Genomic DNA, 18,068 nt, shown 5'->3' on the forward strand with positions numbered 1-18,068 from the left:
CCAGGGCGGCGGCGGCCCCAGGCACAGGGCTTGGCTGAGCTGGTGTGGCTTTAGCGCTTGGCCCAGGCAGAGTGAAAGGACAGGTTTTCCGCAGTATCACTGCCCCCCCTCGAGCCAGCACATGGCAACCCCCCAGGGTGTCTGCGCTCCTTACTCCGGTCCCCCCCAGCCTCTGACACCTGTGCCCTGCTGGGAAGGTGATCCAGGCTCAAGACCAGACCACCTCAGACCCCAGAACAAGTGCCAAAAGGAGACACAAACCCATATTTCACAAAGTAACAACGCATTCATTTCAAGCCATGAGCCCCTGCTCACCATGGTCCGGTCTAGTCTGCTCCTATATTGCCTACTGGGCTCTGCTGATGGTGGACCACCGAGCACCTGGCTGGACTGAGGCCAAGAAGGAGCCAGAACAGGCCCCCCTCCCCCGCCGGGTGCACCACGTGGTGGGGTCCTCAGGGTGCCCAGGTGGCCGGTCACCGCCCACTGAGGCCGAGACAAGGCCTGTCCGGTCCTAGGTCTGGGCGTGGGGCGGGCGGGGGTGGGCGTCTCTCCTTGGCGGGGCCGCAGTGACCAGGGCAGGTGAGATGGGGAGGGCCCCGGGGGGCTCGGAGGCCAGCGCAGAGCCAGCATTCTAGTCTTGTGCTATGGTTAGGCTCAGGACAGACGACGAAACACAGACGCTCGCAAGCTAGAAACCTACTATTCCGTCCTCCGGGGTCCTGGGGACGCACCCGCCAGCCAGGGTGCTTCGACGAGGCCGGCATCAGGCACGCAGGGGTCCAGCCCCTGGAGGTGAGGCGGGCTGTGCGCCAGGACGCCGTCCGCCCGGCGGGGCGAGGACAGGGCCGTCTCGGCGTGCACCCCGACCGCCGGCTAGCGCAGCCGCAGGTAGGAGGGGACGGAGTAGTTGAAGAGCAGGAAGTCCATTTTGTAGAGGCCGAAGAGGCGCCGCTGGTAGAAGGGGCTGATGTCGCGGAAGAGGCGCTCGGCCCGGTCGCGCGCGGCGGCCCGGGCCCCCGGGGGCGGCTCCGGGAAGCGCAGGCCGGGCGCGCCCGCGAGGCCCAGCACGAAGGCCGCGTCCTCAGCCAGCGTCTCGAACTTGCCCACCACGTCGTAGCGCAGGCTGCACGGGTGGCAGAGCGCGTGGGCGCGCTCCCAGTGCTCGTTCAGGGGCCCGTCGCGGCGCGTGCGCGGGTCCAGCAGGTAGGCCAGGAACTCGGCGAAGTGCACGTCGTGGCCGCGGGCCAGCGCGTCTGGGCTCGGGCGCGGTCGCAGGCGCCGCACGATGTCGGTGCCGAAGCGGCGCTGGAAGGCGGCGCCCCAGGGCCGCTGCAGCTTGTTGCGGTAGGCCGAGGCCAGGCGCTCGAAGGGCTCGCGTACGAAGAGGAAGGCCAGGTAGGTGCGCAGACGCCGGTTGACCTCGGCCGGGCTGAAGTCAGCCAGCGAGGGCAGGCGGCCGGGCGCGTGCGCGTCGGGCGCGGGGATGGCGCGCGGGTCCCCGGGGCCGCGGCCGCTCAGCGCCAGCAGCACGCGCTTCCAGTTGGTGCAGGCCACCTTGGGCACGTAGCAGTAGAGCAGGCCGCGCGCGTCGTCCACCAGCACGTGCCGCAGGTCCTCGGGCCGCAGCAGACGCTGCCGCCGGCTGTGGCGGCCGCAGGCGCGGCGCAGCAGCTCTCGCCGCTGCCGGTGCACCTCGGCCAAGGCGGAGCGCGGGCCCTGCGGGGCCAGGGCCACGGAGGGAGCCCGGGTGAGCTGCCGTGAGCCCACCCCGGCCGAGGGGCGGGGAGGATGCGGCTGATCGCGCGCAGGTCCTTACTGCCGCCCCCACGCCCACCGCTCCGCCCCGCCCCAGGGAGGGTCTCCGCCTACACCAGGCCCCTTCCATCAGCACCACAAGGGCAGAGGTCCAGGTGAGGCTCCTGCGCTGATCGAGCAGGGCCCGAGCCGGCAGGTGCTCAGTAGTGCTGAGGGCGCCTTCAGGGGCGTGTGTGAGCTGGGCCTGTGGGCTCAGTTGGCGCACACTGGGGACAGCATATGGCCCCTCAGGCCTGGGGGTGGGGGGCGGCATGCCCGGCCCATCTCCCCGTCCCAGCGGCACTGAGCCTGGGGCTTCCCTTCGCGTCCCTCCTGCTGTGGGTGGCACGCAGCCCACTGCTCATTATGTCCCCCACGCGGAACGCTGCAGCACAGAGCCCAGCATAGTCCACACCTGGACGCCCCCAGGTCTCTCCGCCTGCCCCCAGCGTTCGCCCCGCAACGGCCCGGCCTTCGCTCCCTGGCCAGAGCCGGAGGCGGCCGCAGCCCCTGGACAGCAGGTCCACGCGGGCTACGGCCGCTGCGGCTGGAGGCAGCACGGGGAGGGGTCCGCCTACCTGGTCCAGGTCGTAGAGCGTCTGCAAGGGGCTCCTCCTCTTCCCACTAAACCAGCTAGTGCCCACGGCGTTGCTCTGGAACACTGGGGGCAAGGGAGAGGCGTTCGCCGTGGCACCAGACTGGCCGTGGCCCTAGGGGCTTGGCCGACTCGCCTGGGCACACTGCATCCACCGCTGGGCCTCAGTGCCCCCACGTCCCGCCTGCCTCGGGGGTCACTGACAGACCAGGTCCCTGTCACCAGGGCAGGGAGCCTGCCCTCCAGAGCTGCAGGGGGCTTGGGCGGGAGCAAACAATGGGAAAAGGGGAAACCACCGCCCTCTAGGAAGGCCCTGACCACCCAGCACCACTTGCCTCCACCAAACACCCTGCCTCTGCCAGCCACGGCCATGCAGCCTGAGGGTGAGGGCCCAGTGGGGAGGCTGGGCCAGCCTCTCCCCTCCCTGGAGGGCAGGCAGCAGCAGGGGTCGGCAGCAGCTGGGGCTGGCGACAGCGGGGGCCGGTGGCAGCGGGGGTCGCACCGCCAAGCTGCCGGGTTGGGTGGCAGCGCAGGTGACCAGGTCAAGTGGCCTCTGGGGACGCCTGCCGGGGCTCCTCCCCCTCCTGCTGGGGTGTGTCCCGCCTCCCAGTACATTCAGGGTTCACTGGCAGCGTCCAGGTGTGGGGACGCTCTCTATCTCAGCACTGTATCCCTCAGTCTTCTCCAAACTGCCACAGCCTCGTATTTGTCTTAGATATGATTCTACTTACCAATAAGATATAACAGGTTTTAATGCCTTTAAAAATATCACCCAAATTGTCAAGTCTTTGGTTAGACTGATCAAGAAAAAAAGAATGAAGAGTCGAATTACAAAAAAATGGAAATGAAAGAGGTGATGTTAGTACTGGACCTTATAGAAAGAGGGCTTCCCCGGCGGCTCAGACGGTAAAGAATCTACAGTTGAGGAGATCCAGGTTTGATGGTTGGATCGGGAAGGTCCCCTGGACAATGAATGGCAGCCCACTCCAGTACTCTTGCCTGGAGAATCCCGTGGACAGAGGAGCCTGGCGGGCTACATCCATGGGGTCACAGAGAGTCGGACACGGCTGAGCGCCTAACAGTCTGACTGTCATAGAAACAACGTAGCTGCGAGCACTGCATGTGACTGAGGAGCGTCCATTTAAATGCGCTCAATGGCTGTTAATAAAGTGTCGGATTCATAGGGATATGCAATATTCACAAGGATATCTTTAATAATTCAGAATCACGTTAGGAAATAATAAATTCATAAGAAAAAGGAAGCTTTCAATGATCCTTGGCTTTCAACAAAATGAGGAGTCTTAAAATGCTGCCAGGATTCAAGAGTTTTCCTGAAGACAAATCTTTGGCAAACAAGCGAACTTGAACAGTTTGGTGAACTGCTGCGTTGGCAGACTGACCACAGGCAGTGGTTCCCAAACTTGAGCGGGCACGGGGCCTGCTGAAACGCGGGTGGCCTGGCCCACGTCCAGAGGTTCTGGCCCCCTGGGTGGGGCCCGTGGTCTGCACGCTGACAGTCCAGGCTGCTGAGGCCTGGGAGCCCCCTGAGCACTGCTGAGCACTGCCTGGGGGACTTGGTTAAAGGAAGAAGTCAGTGAGAGGGAGACCAGCCTTGCCGGGCCTGCAGACCCCTCCCGTGTGCACCTCTGGCAGCCCAAGGGCCCCTGCCCACTCCAGTGTCCCCAGAATAAGGGCCAGGCTCGGCTGTGACCAGGGCTTTTGGAGGGGTGAGGCCCACAGGGCCTGCCTGTGTCCTCGGGATCATCAGTGACCCGCAAGACAAGCCACCCTCCTCTGGCCGCCCGCTGGCAGGGAGGCCCCAGGACCTGCTGGCCCCATGCTAGCCGGGCGCCCCCACAGCCCTGGGAGGAGGGCTCTGCCTCACCTCTTTCCGGTGAGGTTAGAGGCCCTGAGTGGGGACGGAGCAAGGCTGGTGCCCCCCGGGGGGGCAGGCAGAGCAACAAACCAGGCCGCCTCTACCCAAGGCCCACGGCTCAGAAACACCCAGCCTATTGGAAGCAGCAGCTCTTGGGTGGAGCCTCTCCTTTCCCACCCAGACCGAAGCCCGAGGGAAAGCGGGTCCCACACCAGCCCCCAAGAGCCGGGGCAGTGATTATGGGGCTGGGCCGCCCCTGCCCGGCTCCACCCCTTCAGTGCAGGAGCAGAACCCTGATCCGGTGGGCGGGCAGGCCGGCGTGGAGGAGGATGAAAGGTCCGTGGGTCCAGCCCCCCCAAGCCCCCCACAGCGGGAGGCCGGGGCTCTGAGGGTAGGGCGGTCCCCAAAGGGCCCCATGGGGCTTCCTGCAGCCTCCTGCCCCCTCGCCCCAGTCCCCCGCCTGTGTCCTCAGCCCCCGAGTCCCTCCCCGAGCCTCCAGGTCCCAGGCCTCCCAGCAGAGGGCCAGGGAGCAGACTGGGCCAGCCCAGGGCAGCCACTTGGGCAAAACCACAAGCGGGCTCTGCTTTGACAAAGGAAACAAAAATAGCAGGAGGTTAGAGAGAGAGGGAGAGAGAGGAGGCGAGGAGGAGGGAGGGACTGAGTGGTGTCAGAGACAGAGCTTCCCCGGAGGGCAGGGATGGAGGCTGGGAGAAGGGGAAACAGACACGCGGGAAAGCAGTCTGGAGTAGCTCAGAGCGAACCAGCTGGGTGTGAAGGGCTGGCAGGCCGAGGGAGGAGCTGCCCGCAATCTGGGGGTGCCCAGTGGGCCAGCCCCGGCCTCCCAGGCCCGCTGCACGTGGGCTGGCATGTCCCGGTCAGCACAGGAGTGGCCGGGAGACTGGGGAGCAGGCAGGAACGCACGGCGCCCCTGCTCTGCTCACTGACACCGTGCCCCCAGGGGTCGGAACTACTGTTCTCCCATTTGACAGATGGGAAAACTGAGGCTCAAAGAGGCAAAGAAACATGTTGAGGCCTCCCAGCAAGCAAGGGGCCAGGAGCGGCTTGGCGCCAGGCCCCGGTGAGAGCATGTCCTTGGCTGCTGAGGCCTCCTGGACCCACTGTGCCCGCACACCATCCTGCCCGCCCTCACAGCACCAGGGGCTGGGGGCAGCATGCCCCATGGGCAGCCAAAAGCAAGCCCACCCTAAGGACAGGCCCGGTGCAGCCACACTGGGCTCCTCGGGGCTGGCCCTGCAGGACGCTGTGCTGGGTGACCCCCAGCCTGGGGAGCAGAGGTTACCACACAGTTTTCTGGTTAATAAGTTCCAGCCAGGCCAGTGTTGCAAGAGCAGGCCGTCCGAGCAGCACAGCCCGGCCGGGTCAGCACCCCCCGCTGACCTGCAGGCCCTCCAGGGGTCAAACCCTTCAGAAGGAAAAATCGATTCTGCCTTTTTCTCTTGGAAGAGTCGTGACCTCTCCACCCTGAGCTCCGCAGCCCCCGGCACAGAGCCCTGATTGGGTGGATCGCTCTGCGCGGGACGGTCAGACTTCACTCCCGCCTCGGGCACCAGGAGCTGGCAGAGCCCAGGCCACGGCCTCCTGCTGGCCGCCAGTGAGTCCCGCTCCCTCCAGGGCCTGCCCGGGTCCCCCGCCCCCTCGCTCAGCACCAGCCTCACTGCTGTCCTGCCGCTCTGCGAACACCGGTGCCCTCTGCCTGGGCTGCTTCTCCAGAAACCTCTCCTCTTCCGGGCTAAGACTTCTTGTTCGGATCTCAACTCAAACATCCCTCCAGAAAGGGGGCCTCTCCAGTGGCCAGACTGCTGTTCGTTTATTCAGGGCACTCGTTGCTACTGAGGCCATCTGATTCACGTGGCAGCTGTCTGTGTGCCCCAGGGGGAGTCGGCTCAGCGAGGAGGGACCGCCCTGTTTTCCTGTAACCCCGGGACCTCGCCTGGCATCCGGGTTACTGTTCAGTCGCTCAGTCGTGTCCGACCCTTTGTGACCCCATGGACTGCAGCACACCAGGCTTCCCTGTCCTTCACCATCTCCCAGAGTTTGCTCAAACTTCTGTCCATTGAGTCAATGATGCCGTCCAACCATCTCATCCTCTGTCGTCCCCTTCTCCTCCCACCTTCAATCTTTCCTAGCATCAGGGTCTTCTCCAGTGAGTTGGTAGTATTAAAGACTGGTAGCCCTTCTGGGCCATGTGGAGAGCACCCCAATTCCTAGCCTGCCACACAAGGCCACTCATGAGTGGACCTCAACCTACCTTCCTTCCTGGCCTCCACCGCTGCTCATATGCACACACACTGCCACACACACACTCACACCCGGAAAAGGCAAGGTCAGGACAGGCCTCTGCCTGGGCACCTCCAGACCTCCGGGGCCTCTGCAGCCCGCGGGTCAGCGGCCCACGGCCCCTCGGCCTCTGGAGTGAGTCAAGTCGCAGCACATGCTGGAGCAGGCACTCCGCACGGCTGGCACAGCGGGCTGCCTGTTTCCCACACCCGACCCTGAGGAGGGTGCTCCGGACGAGTCCTTCCTGGTGCAAAGTGCGGTGCCAAGAGGGACCCACCTGGACCGGAGCGTCCCACCCGCGGCTGTGGACACTGGGGAGGGGGGAGCTTCCAGGCGCGAAGTGGGACCAGGCGAAGGAGGCAAAAGACCCGGGTGGCCTAATGCCCTCCTCGGCCCACCGCTCACCTGGTCCCTGGACAGAGGCTGGGAGCTCCGGACCGTCCCCCTCCCGGCCTTGGGAGACCGCATCGCGAGCCCTTGCGAGGACCCGGGACGCGGGCGCAGCTTTGAGTCTTTCTGAGCGCCCCCTCCCCGCGCCTCCCCCGTGCCCTAGCCCGAGAGGAGACCAAAGGCGCCCCCACCCGGTCGCGTGCCGCCCCCCCCCCACCCGCCGCGGCAGGCACTCACCCGGGCGCAGGGCGCGGGGCGCGGCGCCCAGGAGCAGGAGCGCGGCGCCCAGACACGCGGCCGCCAGCGCTCGCCGCCGCCAGCAGCGCCTCGCCATGCTTGCCCGGAGCGCGCCGCGCTCGGCCGGGCCCAATGGGGCCCGCGCTGGAGTGGGACCCGGGGCGCGACCTCCGTCCCGCCCCTGGACCCGCCCACGGGCTCTTGCTCAGACCGAACCCGAAACCCAGGGCCGCCCAGGATCCGCGCACCAGGGCCGCGCTTGGATCCGGACCCGGGACCCTCCCGGCGGCCTGTACACCACTCCACCCCCGAAGCGCGGGGATGCGAGGGCTTTGCTGTCTGGAGGCGGGCCGGGGCTGGGGTGGGGGGTGGACTAGTCCAGTCTGCCCGGCCCCTACTCCGTCCAGCGGGGCAGTGAGCAGCCGCCCAGGGCGCGAAGGGTGGAGACCGGCGGAGAAGCCCTGTTGCCGTCAAGGTTTCGCCCGCTTCCTTCCGCTCGCCCGGGCGCCCTCCTCCGCTGACACCGAGCAGCCTCATCACAGTGGGTCGGGGCCGGATGTCCCCTTTGCTCCTTTGCTGCGTGAAGCCGCCAGTACGAGACCCTCGCTGACGCCCCCAGCCCCAGGATCAGGCCAAGAGGGCCTCTCCCACACCGGAGCCCACCCTTCAGCCTTGCTCTCCACCCGGGTCTCCAGGTTCTGGCTTGCAGGAGGCAGCCAGACCGGGGGCGAGGCTGAGACGGGGGTCTCCTTCCGCCTCTGGACATCAGGACTCCTGTTCTTTGCCTCCTCCCCACAACTGCTGCAGACCCCAAGGGAGCACTCAGCTCGCTGAAGACTCTTGAGTGCAGGCTGGTGAGAGTGAATCCTGCCTTGAAAATGCACTTGTGCAGCACCCCAGGGGGCTGGGAGACACTCCAGACCCCAGGCTCCAGCTGCCCACAGCGTGTGCAGATCTGGGTGTGTGTGCGTGAACCAACCCTGAGCAGCATGAGTGTGTGGGAAAGGGGTGCATCTCAACTGCTTCCAGCCCTGCCGGCTTCTACTTAACCTGCTGTGTGCGGTCAGGAGAGCTGCCTAGCCCTCTGCGCCCAGCTCCCTCGCGCAGTGGGATCGCACTAGGGCCCACTTCACCGTGCGGTGGGGACCGAACGAGACCCAGCAGACGCTCGGCATGGCACCTGGCACTCAGCCAGTGCCGGCTGCGGACTCGACCCTGGTGGTTAATACGTTACTCCTGTTAGTGTCTGGCAGGTGGCTCTGGCTTCTGTCAGGGTGGGGACATAAAAGTTCCTTCCCGTTACGTGCAAATCTATTTAAAGGACAATATTAAGTAAATAATGGTTCTGCTGCCTTAAAGACAGGGCTCCAGATTCTATCCTGGGTCTCAAAGAGCAGAGGGCAAGAAACAGCCCAGGACAGAGCAGGGGCGCTGTGTTGTGACTTTCCCGAGGCCCGGGACAGAGGGCCTTGGGGAGCGTCCAGCTCACCTCAGAATAGCCTGAAGGCAGGGCTGCTGCTGCCCTGGGCCTGGGACCCAGATTCCGGGTCATCCACTTGCGCAGCTGGTTCCGAACCTCCCCTACTATCTGCGTGAGGACCTGGGTTCTCTGCAGTCCCAGCCGCAGGCACCCTTAGGCAGGCGTCCTGGTCCCTGTGCTGCCACCTGGTGGCCACGTCTAGAACACCATCTCTGCCCGCCCAGTCCAGGAACGTCCAGGAGGCCCCCAGGGCCGCACTGGGTCTTGGGGTGGAAGGGCCCACATGCCCAGGGCTGGGGTGGGCACGGGAGAAGGAGCGAGCGGGCACGACCATTGCAGCTCGTCAGTGGCTGTGAAGACAACAGGGGCGCATAGGGAGGCGCCCGGTGCTGAGATGAGTCCGCAGTAGACAGCCATCGAGAAGACCCCGAAGGCAGAAGCCGGAGGGGCAGGCAGGGCGTCCCTGCTCCCAGCCTCTCGTGGCCACGCTGGGCCTCCCGGGGGACCACGGCGGGCAGGGAGGGGGTGGGGCCCGGAGGGAGGCTGTGCACGGTCAGGAGCCGGGTGGCCTCGGGGTGCAGGCCCTGTGTTGAAAGTGGACGGATCAGCGGTCAGGGTGCGCAGAGAAGGCCCCCGGGCAGGAGAGTGGAAGCGGGGAGGAAGGGACGCAGGGGAGGGGCTGATGGCCCCGGGCGTGAGCTCTTGCCTGGCAGAGACGGGGGCCCAGCGTGGCCTGGGTGACGGTGCCAGGCGGGCAGGGCTGGGCTCTCGGTGCCGGTCGCGAGGGGCAAGGAATAGAGGCTGGCCCGGACAGGCTTGGGCCTGGGAGAGAATCCAGCGCGGGCACTCGATCCCGAAGAGGACGGACTTCATCCAGCGCCAGGGCCAGGGGCTCAGGCCCGGAGGCACGCTGAGGGCCTGCGGCCTTGCTTGGCGCCTTGTCACTTCCGCATTTTTTACTTGGTCTGTCCGTGGAGCACAGTGTGAAAGCCCCAGAGTCCTCTGGGCCAACGTTGAGGCCGACGGCGGCTCCACTAGACTAGCTGTGGCCGTGGGCAGGCCCCGCACCCCGCGGAGCTCGACCTGCACCCCCACACGATGGACACTGAGCCCCGCAGGCTGGCCGCAGGGGCAGGGCGTTCAGCTGACGCCGGTGTCCCCGGGCGCAAACAGCGGGAGGCGCCAGCATCCTGCAGACGCGCCGGGCGTGGGTGCTCACACGCTGTGTGTGCGTTGGGACGGCGCCCAAGGCCGCGGGCTGGTCGGCAGCCGAGCTGGGTCCACACCCAGGGCTGCTGCCCACCCTCTACCTGGGGTCACTGGGGCTCTAGGGCGCATCTTCCCAGCTCTGAGAGTGGCCCTGGGCCCCACCCGGAGCTGGAGGGAGCTAACGGGCACCCCCTGCCCCAGAGGTGGCGACGGGGTCTCCTGAGAGCCGGGGAGGCCTGCACCCCCGTGGGGCACCCCTTCCCCCAGAGGTGGCGACAGGGTCTCCTGAGAGCCGGGGAGGCCTGCACCCCCGAGGGGCAATACTGCCACCGCGTGGGCTCCGGCCAGCGTGTCACTCACCAGGCGGGAAGGAGGGAAATGGGGCGGCCGCACTCGGTACCCCGGTCACGGGCCCCCCTCACTGGCACACATCGCCCCTGATGATGAGGCCGCCCCCCGAGACCGTGGGGCAGACCCAACCCAGAGACCCCTCTCCCCATGGTGTGTCCCAGAAAACTCCCCGCGGGCCAGCACACTGCGGAGGGGACACACGGACCCTCCCCCGGCATCCCCGGCTCGAAGCCTGCCTCACCCCGGACCCTGCCCTCCGGTCAGCGCTGCCCTGACCCCGACCCTCACCCTGGCCCGGGGCCCAGAGAGGGCCGGAAGGGGTGGGCCCGCGGCCCGAGGGTCCCGCCCCGCCGGACAGGACGCCCGGTCTCTCCGCGGCCCCAGCACACAGCGGCCCTCTGCCCCAGCCTCCGCCAGCCATGTGCAGCCTCCAAGCGCTGTGCTCTGGCCTGCCCCTGCGACCCCTCCCGGAGAACCGGGGCCGGCGGGCCGGGGTGCCCCACGCCCCAGTCAGGACCCCCGGCCTCAGCCCCCGTGAGGAGCAGGTGAGAGGCTGGGCCCCCCGCCCCGCAGGACTGCTTGCCCTCTGGGAGGTTCGGGAGGGCTTTGCCCACCAGCTGCTGCCTGCCAGCCTGGCCCTGGGGGCACCCACTGAGGCCTGGCATGCTGCAGTCCCCCACGTCAGCCTCCACCGCACCCGCCTCCCTCCTCCCGGCTGCCCGGGGGGTGTCGGCCTCTGGCCCCCACTGACCGAGGGTCCCTGAGGCTCTAGGTCACGGGTGGGCGCCATCACCTCAACCTTGGGCCCCCAGGGCCCAGGGGGCCTGCTGCCCGCTCCTCCCGGGAGCACCCGCTGGCCTGGGGACCGGGGAGGAATGGGTAGGTGGATCCCTGCACCTCCTCCTTCCCGCTGGTGTTTGCTCTTTGACCCGGTCTTTGACACCGAGCTCCTAAATCGGCTTCAGTTCCCTGGGTGGTGGGGGCTCCTGGCGGGGCTAGTCACCGGGCCCAGACCCTGATTGCACGCTGGGCCTTTCGGCCCCACCCGCAGCCTCCCGAGAGGGGTGGAGGCCAGGGAACCAGGGAATGGGTCCTTGCAAGGCCGCTCCCCAGGGTCCGACCGTCCGGGTCCGTGAAACGGAGCGGGTGCTGGGGTGAGGGGCACACCTCGGAGCTCCCCCCAACCCCGGTTCCTGCCCATCAGCTCACCCTTTGTCACATCCTTTCAGTACAAAACCCACGGAGAGAGTGTCCTGAGCTCTAGGGGCAGCACTAACAGATTACAAACCCGAGGGGCTGGGACCCCCAGTTCTCACTGGTTGTTCACGAGCACCGGTGACGACTGGGGTGTGTGATCGAGGGCTGAAGTGAGGGTGTCTCGTGGGCCCGAACCTTCAGCCTGTGGCCGGGGTCTGGGGGGACTCTGGTCGACAGTGCCCCAGTGGGACCGAACGGAGGGCCGCCAGTGGGGTGAGGGGAGAGGAGGGCCCTGGAGGAAACACACATTCAGTCCCCAGGGGGAATGCCTGCGGGAGGACCCCTGGGGCTCTCCTGGACCATCCCAAACCTGGCACGGCGTCCTCGGCCACAACCGTCATGCTTTCCTGGGGCCGCTTTTCTGCTTTATTTAAATGGCCCTTTGAATTCAACATCAGCCTTTAAAGGTAGTTATAAGAGACACGCAAGTCGCACGCTGTAACATTCTGCGATTCGTGGCGTCTCCTTCCAGACACATCCTGGTGCGCGGAAGTTGTGTGCGTCCTTCTTGAATCTCTAAGTGGGAGCTGTCCGCGCAGGCTGATCTTCATCAGTGTGGGGTTGTGGTTGGAGTTCATGGTTTGGATGAATGGAAACACGCTCCCCTCTTAGTTCTCTGGAGAGTACTAGTTGTTGAGTTGCTCAGTCGTGTCCGACTCTTTGCGATGGACCACAGCACGCCAGGCCTCCCTGTCCATCACCAACTCCCGGACTTTACTCAAACTCATGTCCCTTGAGCTGGCGATGCCGTCCAGCCATCTCATCCGCTGTCGTCCCCTCCTCACGCCTGCAGCCTTGCCCAGCATCAGGGTCTTCCCCCGGGACTCAGGTCTCCGCATCAGGGGCCTGAGTACGGGAGCTTCTGTAGGTAGACTGCTGTTCGCCTGCAGAGTGTGCTCGGCTGTGGTGCGGAGGGGGAGTCCTCTCACATCCGTTAGAATCGTCCCTGGCATCCCCCGCCCCCATGCAGCTGCTCTTGGTGACCTCTCCCCGAACCACACCCCACCCTCAGGGGGCTGTGCGGGACCTCACACCCCAGGTCCGAAGACCTCCCACCACTGCAGAGACACCGCCCGCAGCTTCTGGAGAGCAGGGCCCAGTGGGGCTCACTTCTGGGTCTTCAGTGACGCCAGAGTCGTCTGCTGAGTGGATGAACAGGGGTGTGTGCCGAACCAGTGCCCTGAAAGAGCTCAGTGGGCAGAAGAAACGTAGAAAGGCTTCTTGGAGGAGCTGGTCTTGGTGCCAGGGGCAAGGTTCCCAGACTGGGGAATCTGAGCGGGAGGCTATTCTGGAGGTCATGAGTGACCACGTGGAGACGGTCCTGGGCAGAGCAAACTGGGGTGGACGAGCCCTGTGTAGGCCCAAGCTGGGTGAGGACCTGGGAAGCCAGGCCCGGCCTGGTCACAGAGAGGCTGAATGCCACCCCTGGGCACTGTGTTGGGCAGGGCTAGCCTGCTGCATGGCCTGCTGCCCGGCCCGCTGCCCACAGAGAGCGAGGCCCACGTGGAGCTGGGGGGACAGACACCCTGCATGGAAGCTGTAAGCGTGGAGGTGGTCATTCCGGCCACTGGCCCTGGGCAGCGCCTGCGTGCCGGGTGCTGCCCACGTCCACTCGGCCGGGTCCCGAGTCAGCCCTGTGAGGTGGTGCCTCCTGCTTGTCTTCTGAAAGAGGAGGTGCAGCTCAGAGGGGTGTGTGTGCGGGTCGGGGACCCGCAGGGACAGACTGGGGTGCAGGGGTCTGGGCCCCGAGGCACAGTCTCTGGAGAGGCTCCCCCGCCCCGCCAGGAAGAGCCTGACTCACAGTCTGGACCTGGCGGGTCTGGCCTCACTTCGGCCCTGTTCTGGTGAGGACCCCATGGGGCTGGGCTCCAGGGGTGTGGGGGCTCAGACAGGCCCAGCCTATCAGATCGTTAGGAAACGAAGCAGAAGAAGCCAGCGGCCGGCGGGACGTGCTCGGGCCCATGTAGTAAGATCAAGCCCCCCACCAGGGAGGGTGCCTGTGCGCCTGTGACGTGTTGCTTTTGAAACTCCTCTGTCAATGTTTGTTTTCGCTTGCAAGCTCTGATTATAGGCTGTTCACTGATTTAAAAAGAAACACGCCGTCTCTGTGTCATGGGCCAGACATGGCCTTGAAGGGCTTGACCTCCAGCTCATGCTGGGCCCCGCCTGCCCTTGAGCCTGAGCCTGCAGCTTCCTGCCGCGTGCCCTCCCGTGCCGCCCCCCCTCCGTGCCCCCCGTGCCCCTCCCACCCTGTCACCCCGTCGCTGCGTGTAGCTTGCACGTTCCTCCTCGGGGCCCTCCTGTCGTGCATGGCTCCCTCCCTAGAGCGTTGGGCCAGCAGTGGCTCCGGGAACAGGCCACAAGCTGGACTCAGAGACACTGCGGTGGGCCCACCCGAGCCCACCCGAGGCGCCCGACCCCTGGGTGAGCCTGGGAGACCCCGCGGGCAGATTCCCAGCCACCTTTTGCGAGGGAGACACACACGTTTCTGATCGCCTTTCCCCGGAGAGCAGGAGCCATGTGCCTTTATTCCACGTTGAAGTCGCCCAGGGACTCGCCATGCAAACCTTTCAAGTTCCCCTCACTCCTGAGCTGGGGTTTCCTCGCTGCCCTTCTCGCCCTCGACTTCTTCCAGAATCATCTTTCCCCCACCCTTCCCACGCACCCCTCGGCCCCCAGGGGCATGCTTGATGTGCGGTGCTAGACTTTGGGCGCACAGGGCAGGCTGTCCCCACCCCGGGCCTCTGTCCTCAGCCCCACGGGCACCTGGCTCTGGCTGGCCTGGCTGTCTGTCTCTGGGGAGGCCCTCTGCCCTGCCCACGAGCTGGTGCCTCAGGCTCCTCTCCTGTCGCCTCCACCATTCTGGTCAGAGTCTTGTCCGAGGCTCGAGCTCCCTGCCCCCTCGGTAGATGTGTTCGATGAATACGTTCACACCAGCTCCTTATCGCACTCCCTAAAGGAGTTTGTTGTGCATTGTTGGCTGGTTGAATGCATGGCCTCAGTGTCCATCCCTGACACCCGGGTGTCACCCCACTCCCCCGCCTGCAGGCCTCTGCCGGGTACTGGGAGGGAGAGAGCAGGGGAGGGGCGTCTGGCGGGACCCCTGCCCTCCTTGAGCCCAGGGGAGACTAAGAAGCAAGGGAACAAACCCACTCTGGAGCATGTGGAGACGCTCAGCCCGGGGAGGGGCCCCCAGGGAAGGCAAGCAGCACCTCCCACTGTAGCCCAGGCCACAGGCCATGTCCCTCTCTGGCCCTTGCTGGGGCTCAAGCGGCCTGGTGCCCGGTGAGCACACAGAGGGAGGGACTGGAAGGCTGCCAACAGAGAGCTGGAGGGCAATCAGGGAAGGCTTCCTGCAGGAGGTGACGGGGAATGGCCTGGGGTGCGAGCTGGGCAGTCTCGGGGCTGGGCCCTGGGCCTCCTGAGTGGAGCAGGGGCACATCTGGAGGGCAGAGCTCGGCCTGGAGCCTGCACACCCTGCCGCCCTCACCGCCTCCCCCCGCACCGCCCTGCCAGCTGGCGCTGAAGAACGCCCTCCGCTACTTCCCCCCGGACGTCCAGGAGGTGCTGGCCCCCGAGTTCGCCCAGGAGCTGCGGCTCTACGGCCACGTCTACATGTACCGCTTCTGCCCCGACCTGGAGATGAGGTGAGTGCCGCGGGCTGGGCCTGTCCCCCTGGAGCACAGACCTTGCTGTGGAGTGTGCCTCCTCCAGGCTGCGGCCTGTCTGGTGGTGTGGAGGGGCTGGCCCAGAGCACCTCCTGCTGGTGGCAGCTCCAAGGGGTGGCTCCTTCTGGTGATGCCAGGGCTGGCCGTCCACACCGGCAGGGCCAGGGGCCGGGCCGCGACGAGGCAGGACCCGACATTCCAGGCGCCTGCCCCTCGACTGGCCTGGCAGCTAGACCCCTTGCAGGGCCTACCCGGTGGAGCAATATCCCTGCCGGACGAGGGCGGCTGCAGCCATCATGCTCATGATCATGAACAACCTGGACCCAGCCGTGGCACAGGTAACAGCCCGGGCGTGCGGGCGGGGTCGGCAGTGGGAGGTCGGCGTGCGAGACACACCCAGCTCACTCATGGCAAGCGTTCTGCTTGGAGGCAGTGGCGGATTCGGGGTGTACGCAAGTCGCTCAGTCGTGTCCAACTCTTCGCGACCCATGGACTATACAGTCTCCAGGCCAGAGCACTGGAGTGGGTAGCCTTTTCCTTCTCCAGGGGATCTTCCCGACCCAGGAATCGAGCCTGGGTCTCCTGCATTGCAGGCAGATTCTTTACCAGCTGAGCTATGAGGGAAGCCCCGAGGGAAGCTGCAAAGCCAGAGCGGGGAGGGCTCCTCGCGTCCCCCGGGCGCCTCGCCGTCTCCCGGGCACCCCTCTTTGGTCGTTACGACAGCATCAGCACCACGACACCAGCCTTGGCGTCAGAAGGTGTCACTGTACGTCTGATGCGTGCGTGCTTAGTCACTCAGTCGTGTCCGACTGTCTGCGACCCCCTGGACTGCAGCCTGCCAGGCTCCTCTGTCCCTAAAATTCTCCAGGCCAGAACACGGGAGTGGGTAGCCACGTGAGAACTGGAAGGGAACAGACTGAACGCTGTGGTTGGCTGCAGTACATTCGAAACACCACGACGTGTAATCAGTATAAAAGCAAGGTGTCTCGTAGCGTTCTTTCCCTACCAAGTCCTCGAAACCAGCGGTGGGTGTCCTGCCTAGAGCTTGCCCTGTGGGCCGTGGCTCCAGGCGCAGAGGCTGCTGACAGAGCAGGCCTCTGGCCGTGCTGGTCCACGCAGGTCTGGCCACACGTGCCTGTGCCGGCATCCTTGCGCGCCAGCCCGTTCTGCAGCGGCCTCTGCAAGAGAGGACAGCCTTCAGGGGGACCTGAGAGTTTGCTGGAGAGCAGGAGGGTCCCAGGATGTGAGCGCTCTGCTGAGCCCTGACCGGGTCACCCCCCCAGCCCCCAACTCCTCCTCCAAGGGCCATCAGCCACTTGGCAGGCGGCCATGACCCCTGAACCCTGCCAAGCTGGGGGCCTCCTTCCCCACACCCCCATCTCAAGTGGCCCCGCATCGTCTACAGTTTCCTCAGGAGCTCGTGACCTACGGAGGAAACGGGCAAGTGTTCAGCAACTGGGCGCAGGTATGGACCCCGGACTGTGTGGGCAGGCGGGGGGGTGGGCACCACAGGCCTGTCCACCACCTACCTCCGCCCCGGCCTCTGGCCTGGAAGCGCCTTGCAGACTGGCTCTGGGGCTCGGGCTCTGCCTCCCTGATGCCCGAGAGCCCAGAGGCCAGAGGTCCTGTGGTGGGGCCACTGGAGGGGAGTCGGGGGCCTCGTGGGGGACTTGGGCCAGTGTGGGGACGCCCCTCACCACCCCGTGCCTTGTTCTCCTGCAGTTCTGGCTGACAATGTCCTACTTGGCCCAAATGACGGAGGAGCAGACGCTGGCCATGTACAGCGGACACCCGCTTGGCCTTTTCCCCAGCAGCCCCGAGGCCCCCAGGCTGGTCATCACCAATGGGATGGTGGGTCCCGGGGCTGCAGGGAGGCCCAGCCACCACCTGCCCGCCGAGCTGTCACCCCCGAAAGCCACGGCGCGGCCCCCAGCCCTCCGCCCGCCCCTCTCTTGCAGGTCATTCCCAACTACTCCTCCAGGACAGACTACGAGAAGCTCTTTGCCATGGGGGTTACCATGTGAGTACTGTCGGTTCATAGCCAGGCCCTCTGGTTAAGGCAGAGCAGCAATCGTGGCCTCAGCTCCGAAACACCCTCACCATCAAAACGCTATAGCACGATTCCGTATTTACACGTTTCCTGCTCATTTTCGTGGATGTCCCTGCGATTTTTATACATGTGTGAGTGAGCAGACGTGCAATTTGAATCCTACTTTTTGCAAGGACTCAGGTCCTGGCTGCACAGGGGGCGTGGTGATGGCTCTGGCCCCTGAGCTGTGTGAGAATGGATGGGACATTGCCTGAGTGGATGGGACCCCAGGGGAGCGCGCCCCGTGGCGGGCTCTGCCTGCCTCCCTGGTGGGTGTGTATCGTGTTGGCATAATTGTTCTATTCCCGCAAGCTTGTACCGCAAGGGTAACCCATGCGCCATTTATCAGAAGAGGAAGTGGAGGTTCCCGGAGGCCCTGTGCTTGGCCCAAGTTCTGGGATTGGCTCGGAGTCTGGATGTGTGAGCTCCAGGATCCGCCCTCAATCCAGAGGAGAGAAGGGACTGGGGAGGCTGCTGGGGGCAGGTGGACCGGGTCCTCGCAGTCCTCGGGGAGCGCAGACACTCTCTTCTCCCGCCACGTGGCCGCTGACGCCGATGCTGAACAGCCACCGCCTGGCACACGTGGGCGCCTCCTCCCATGATCTAGCCTAGAGCGCCCAGCAGGCAGGGGGCTCCTGTTCTGTGGCCCGCCGAACCAGCTGCTGACTGGCAGAGAGAGGGGCTCCTGCAGCCCGCAACGGGGCTCACTGCGGGAGCTGATGTGTGGAGAGGTCCCCATTGGCCTGGTCGTCAGAATGGGCCCTTTGTGTAAACAACAGCGACCTCTCGAGCGCTGTGCCCCGACTCTGCCGGAAACTAGG

At 65.7% G+C, this 18,068-nt stretch overlaps 2 protein-coding genes across 4 annotated transcripts in view; one reads left to right on the plus strand and one right to left on the minus strand.

The window, feature by feature from the left end:
* Window positions 1-266: 266 nt before the first annotated feature.
* Window positions 267-7,687, minus strand: CHST13 (carbohydrate sulfotransferase 13). The gene is made up of 3 exons (XM_069562041.1): window positions 7,194-7,687; window positions 2,376-2,458; window positions 267-1,719 (listed from the first exon to the last, which is right to left on the minus strand). The coding sequence occupies exons 1-3, from the start codon at window positions 7,288-7,290 to the stop codon at window positions 877-879; spliced, it is 1,023 nt and encodes a 340-aa protein (XP_069418142.1). The 5' UTR covers window positions 7,291-7,687; the 3' UTR covers window positions 267-876.
* Window positions 7,688-10,545: 2,858 nt separating this feature from the next.
* Window positions 10,546-18,068, plus strand: part of UROC1 (urocanate hydratase 1) — a 28,412-nt gene continuing 20,889 nt past the window's right edge. Inside the window, exons 1-6 of one of the 3 annotated variants that reach the window (XM_069562034.1) lie at window positions 10,546-10,778; window positions 15,007-15,137; window positions 15,403-15,496; window positions 16,564-16,623; window positions 16,881-17,009; window positions 17,117-17,178. In XM_069562034.1, the coding sequence (XP_069418135.1) occupies window positions 10,653-10,778; window positions 15,007-15,137; window positions 15,403-15,496; window positions 16,564-16,623; window positions 16,881-17,009; window positions 17,117-17,178 (602 nt within the window). In that variant the 5' untranslated portion in view covers window positions 10,546-10,652. The remainder of the gene's footprint in view (window positions 10,779-15,006; window positions 15,138-15,402; window positions 15,497-16,563; window positions 16,624-16,880; window positions 17,010-17,116; window positions 17,179-18,068) is intronic. The other 2 variants (XM_069562035.1, XR_011250939.1) reach the window with 2 other exon arrangements.

Source organism: Ovis canadensis, chromosome 19 (genome assembly GCF_042477335.2).
Source record: "Ovis canadensis isolate MfBH-ARS-UI-01 breed Bighorn chromosome 19, ARS-UI_OviCan_v2, whole genome shotgun sequence".
Taxonomy (NCBI): domain Eukaryota; kingdom Metazoa; phylum Chordata; class Mammalia; order Artiodactyla; family Bovidae; genus Ovis; species Ovis canadensis.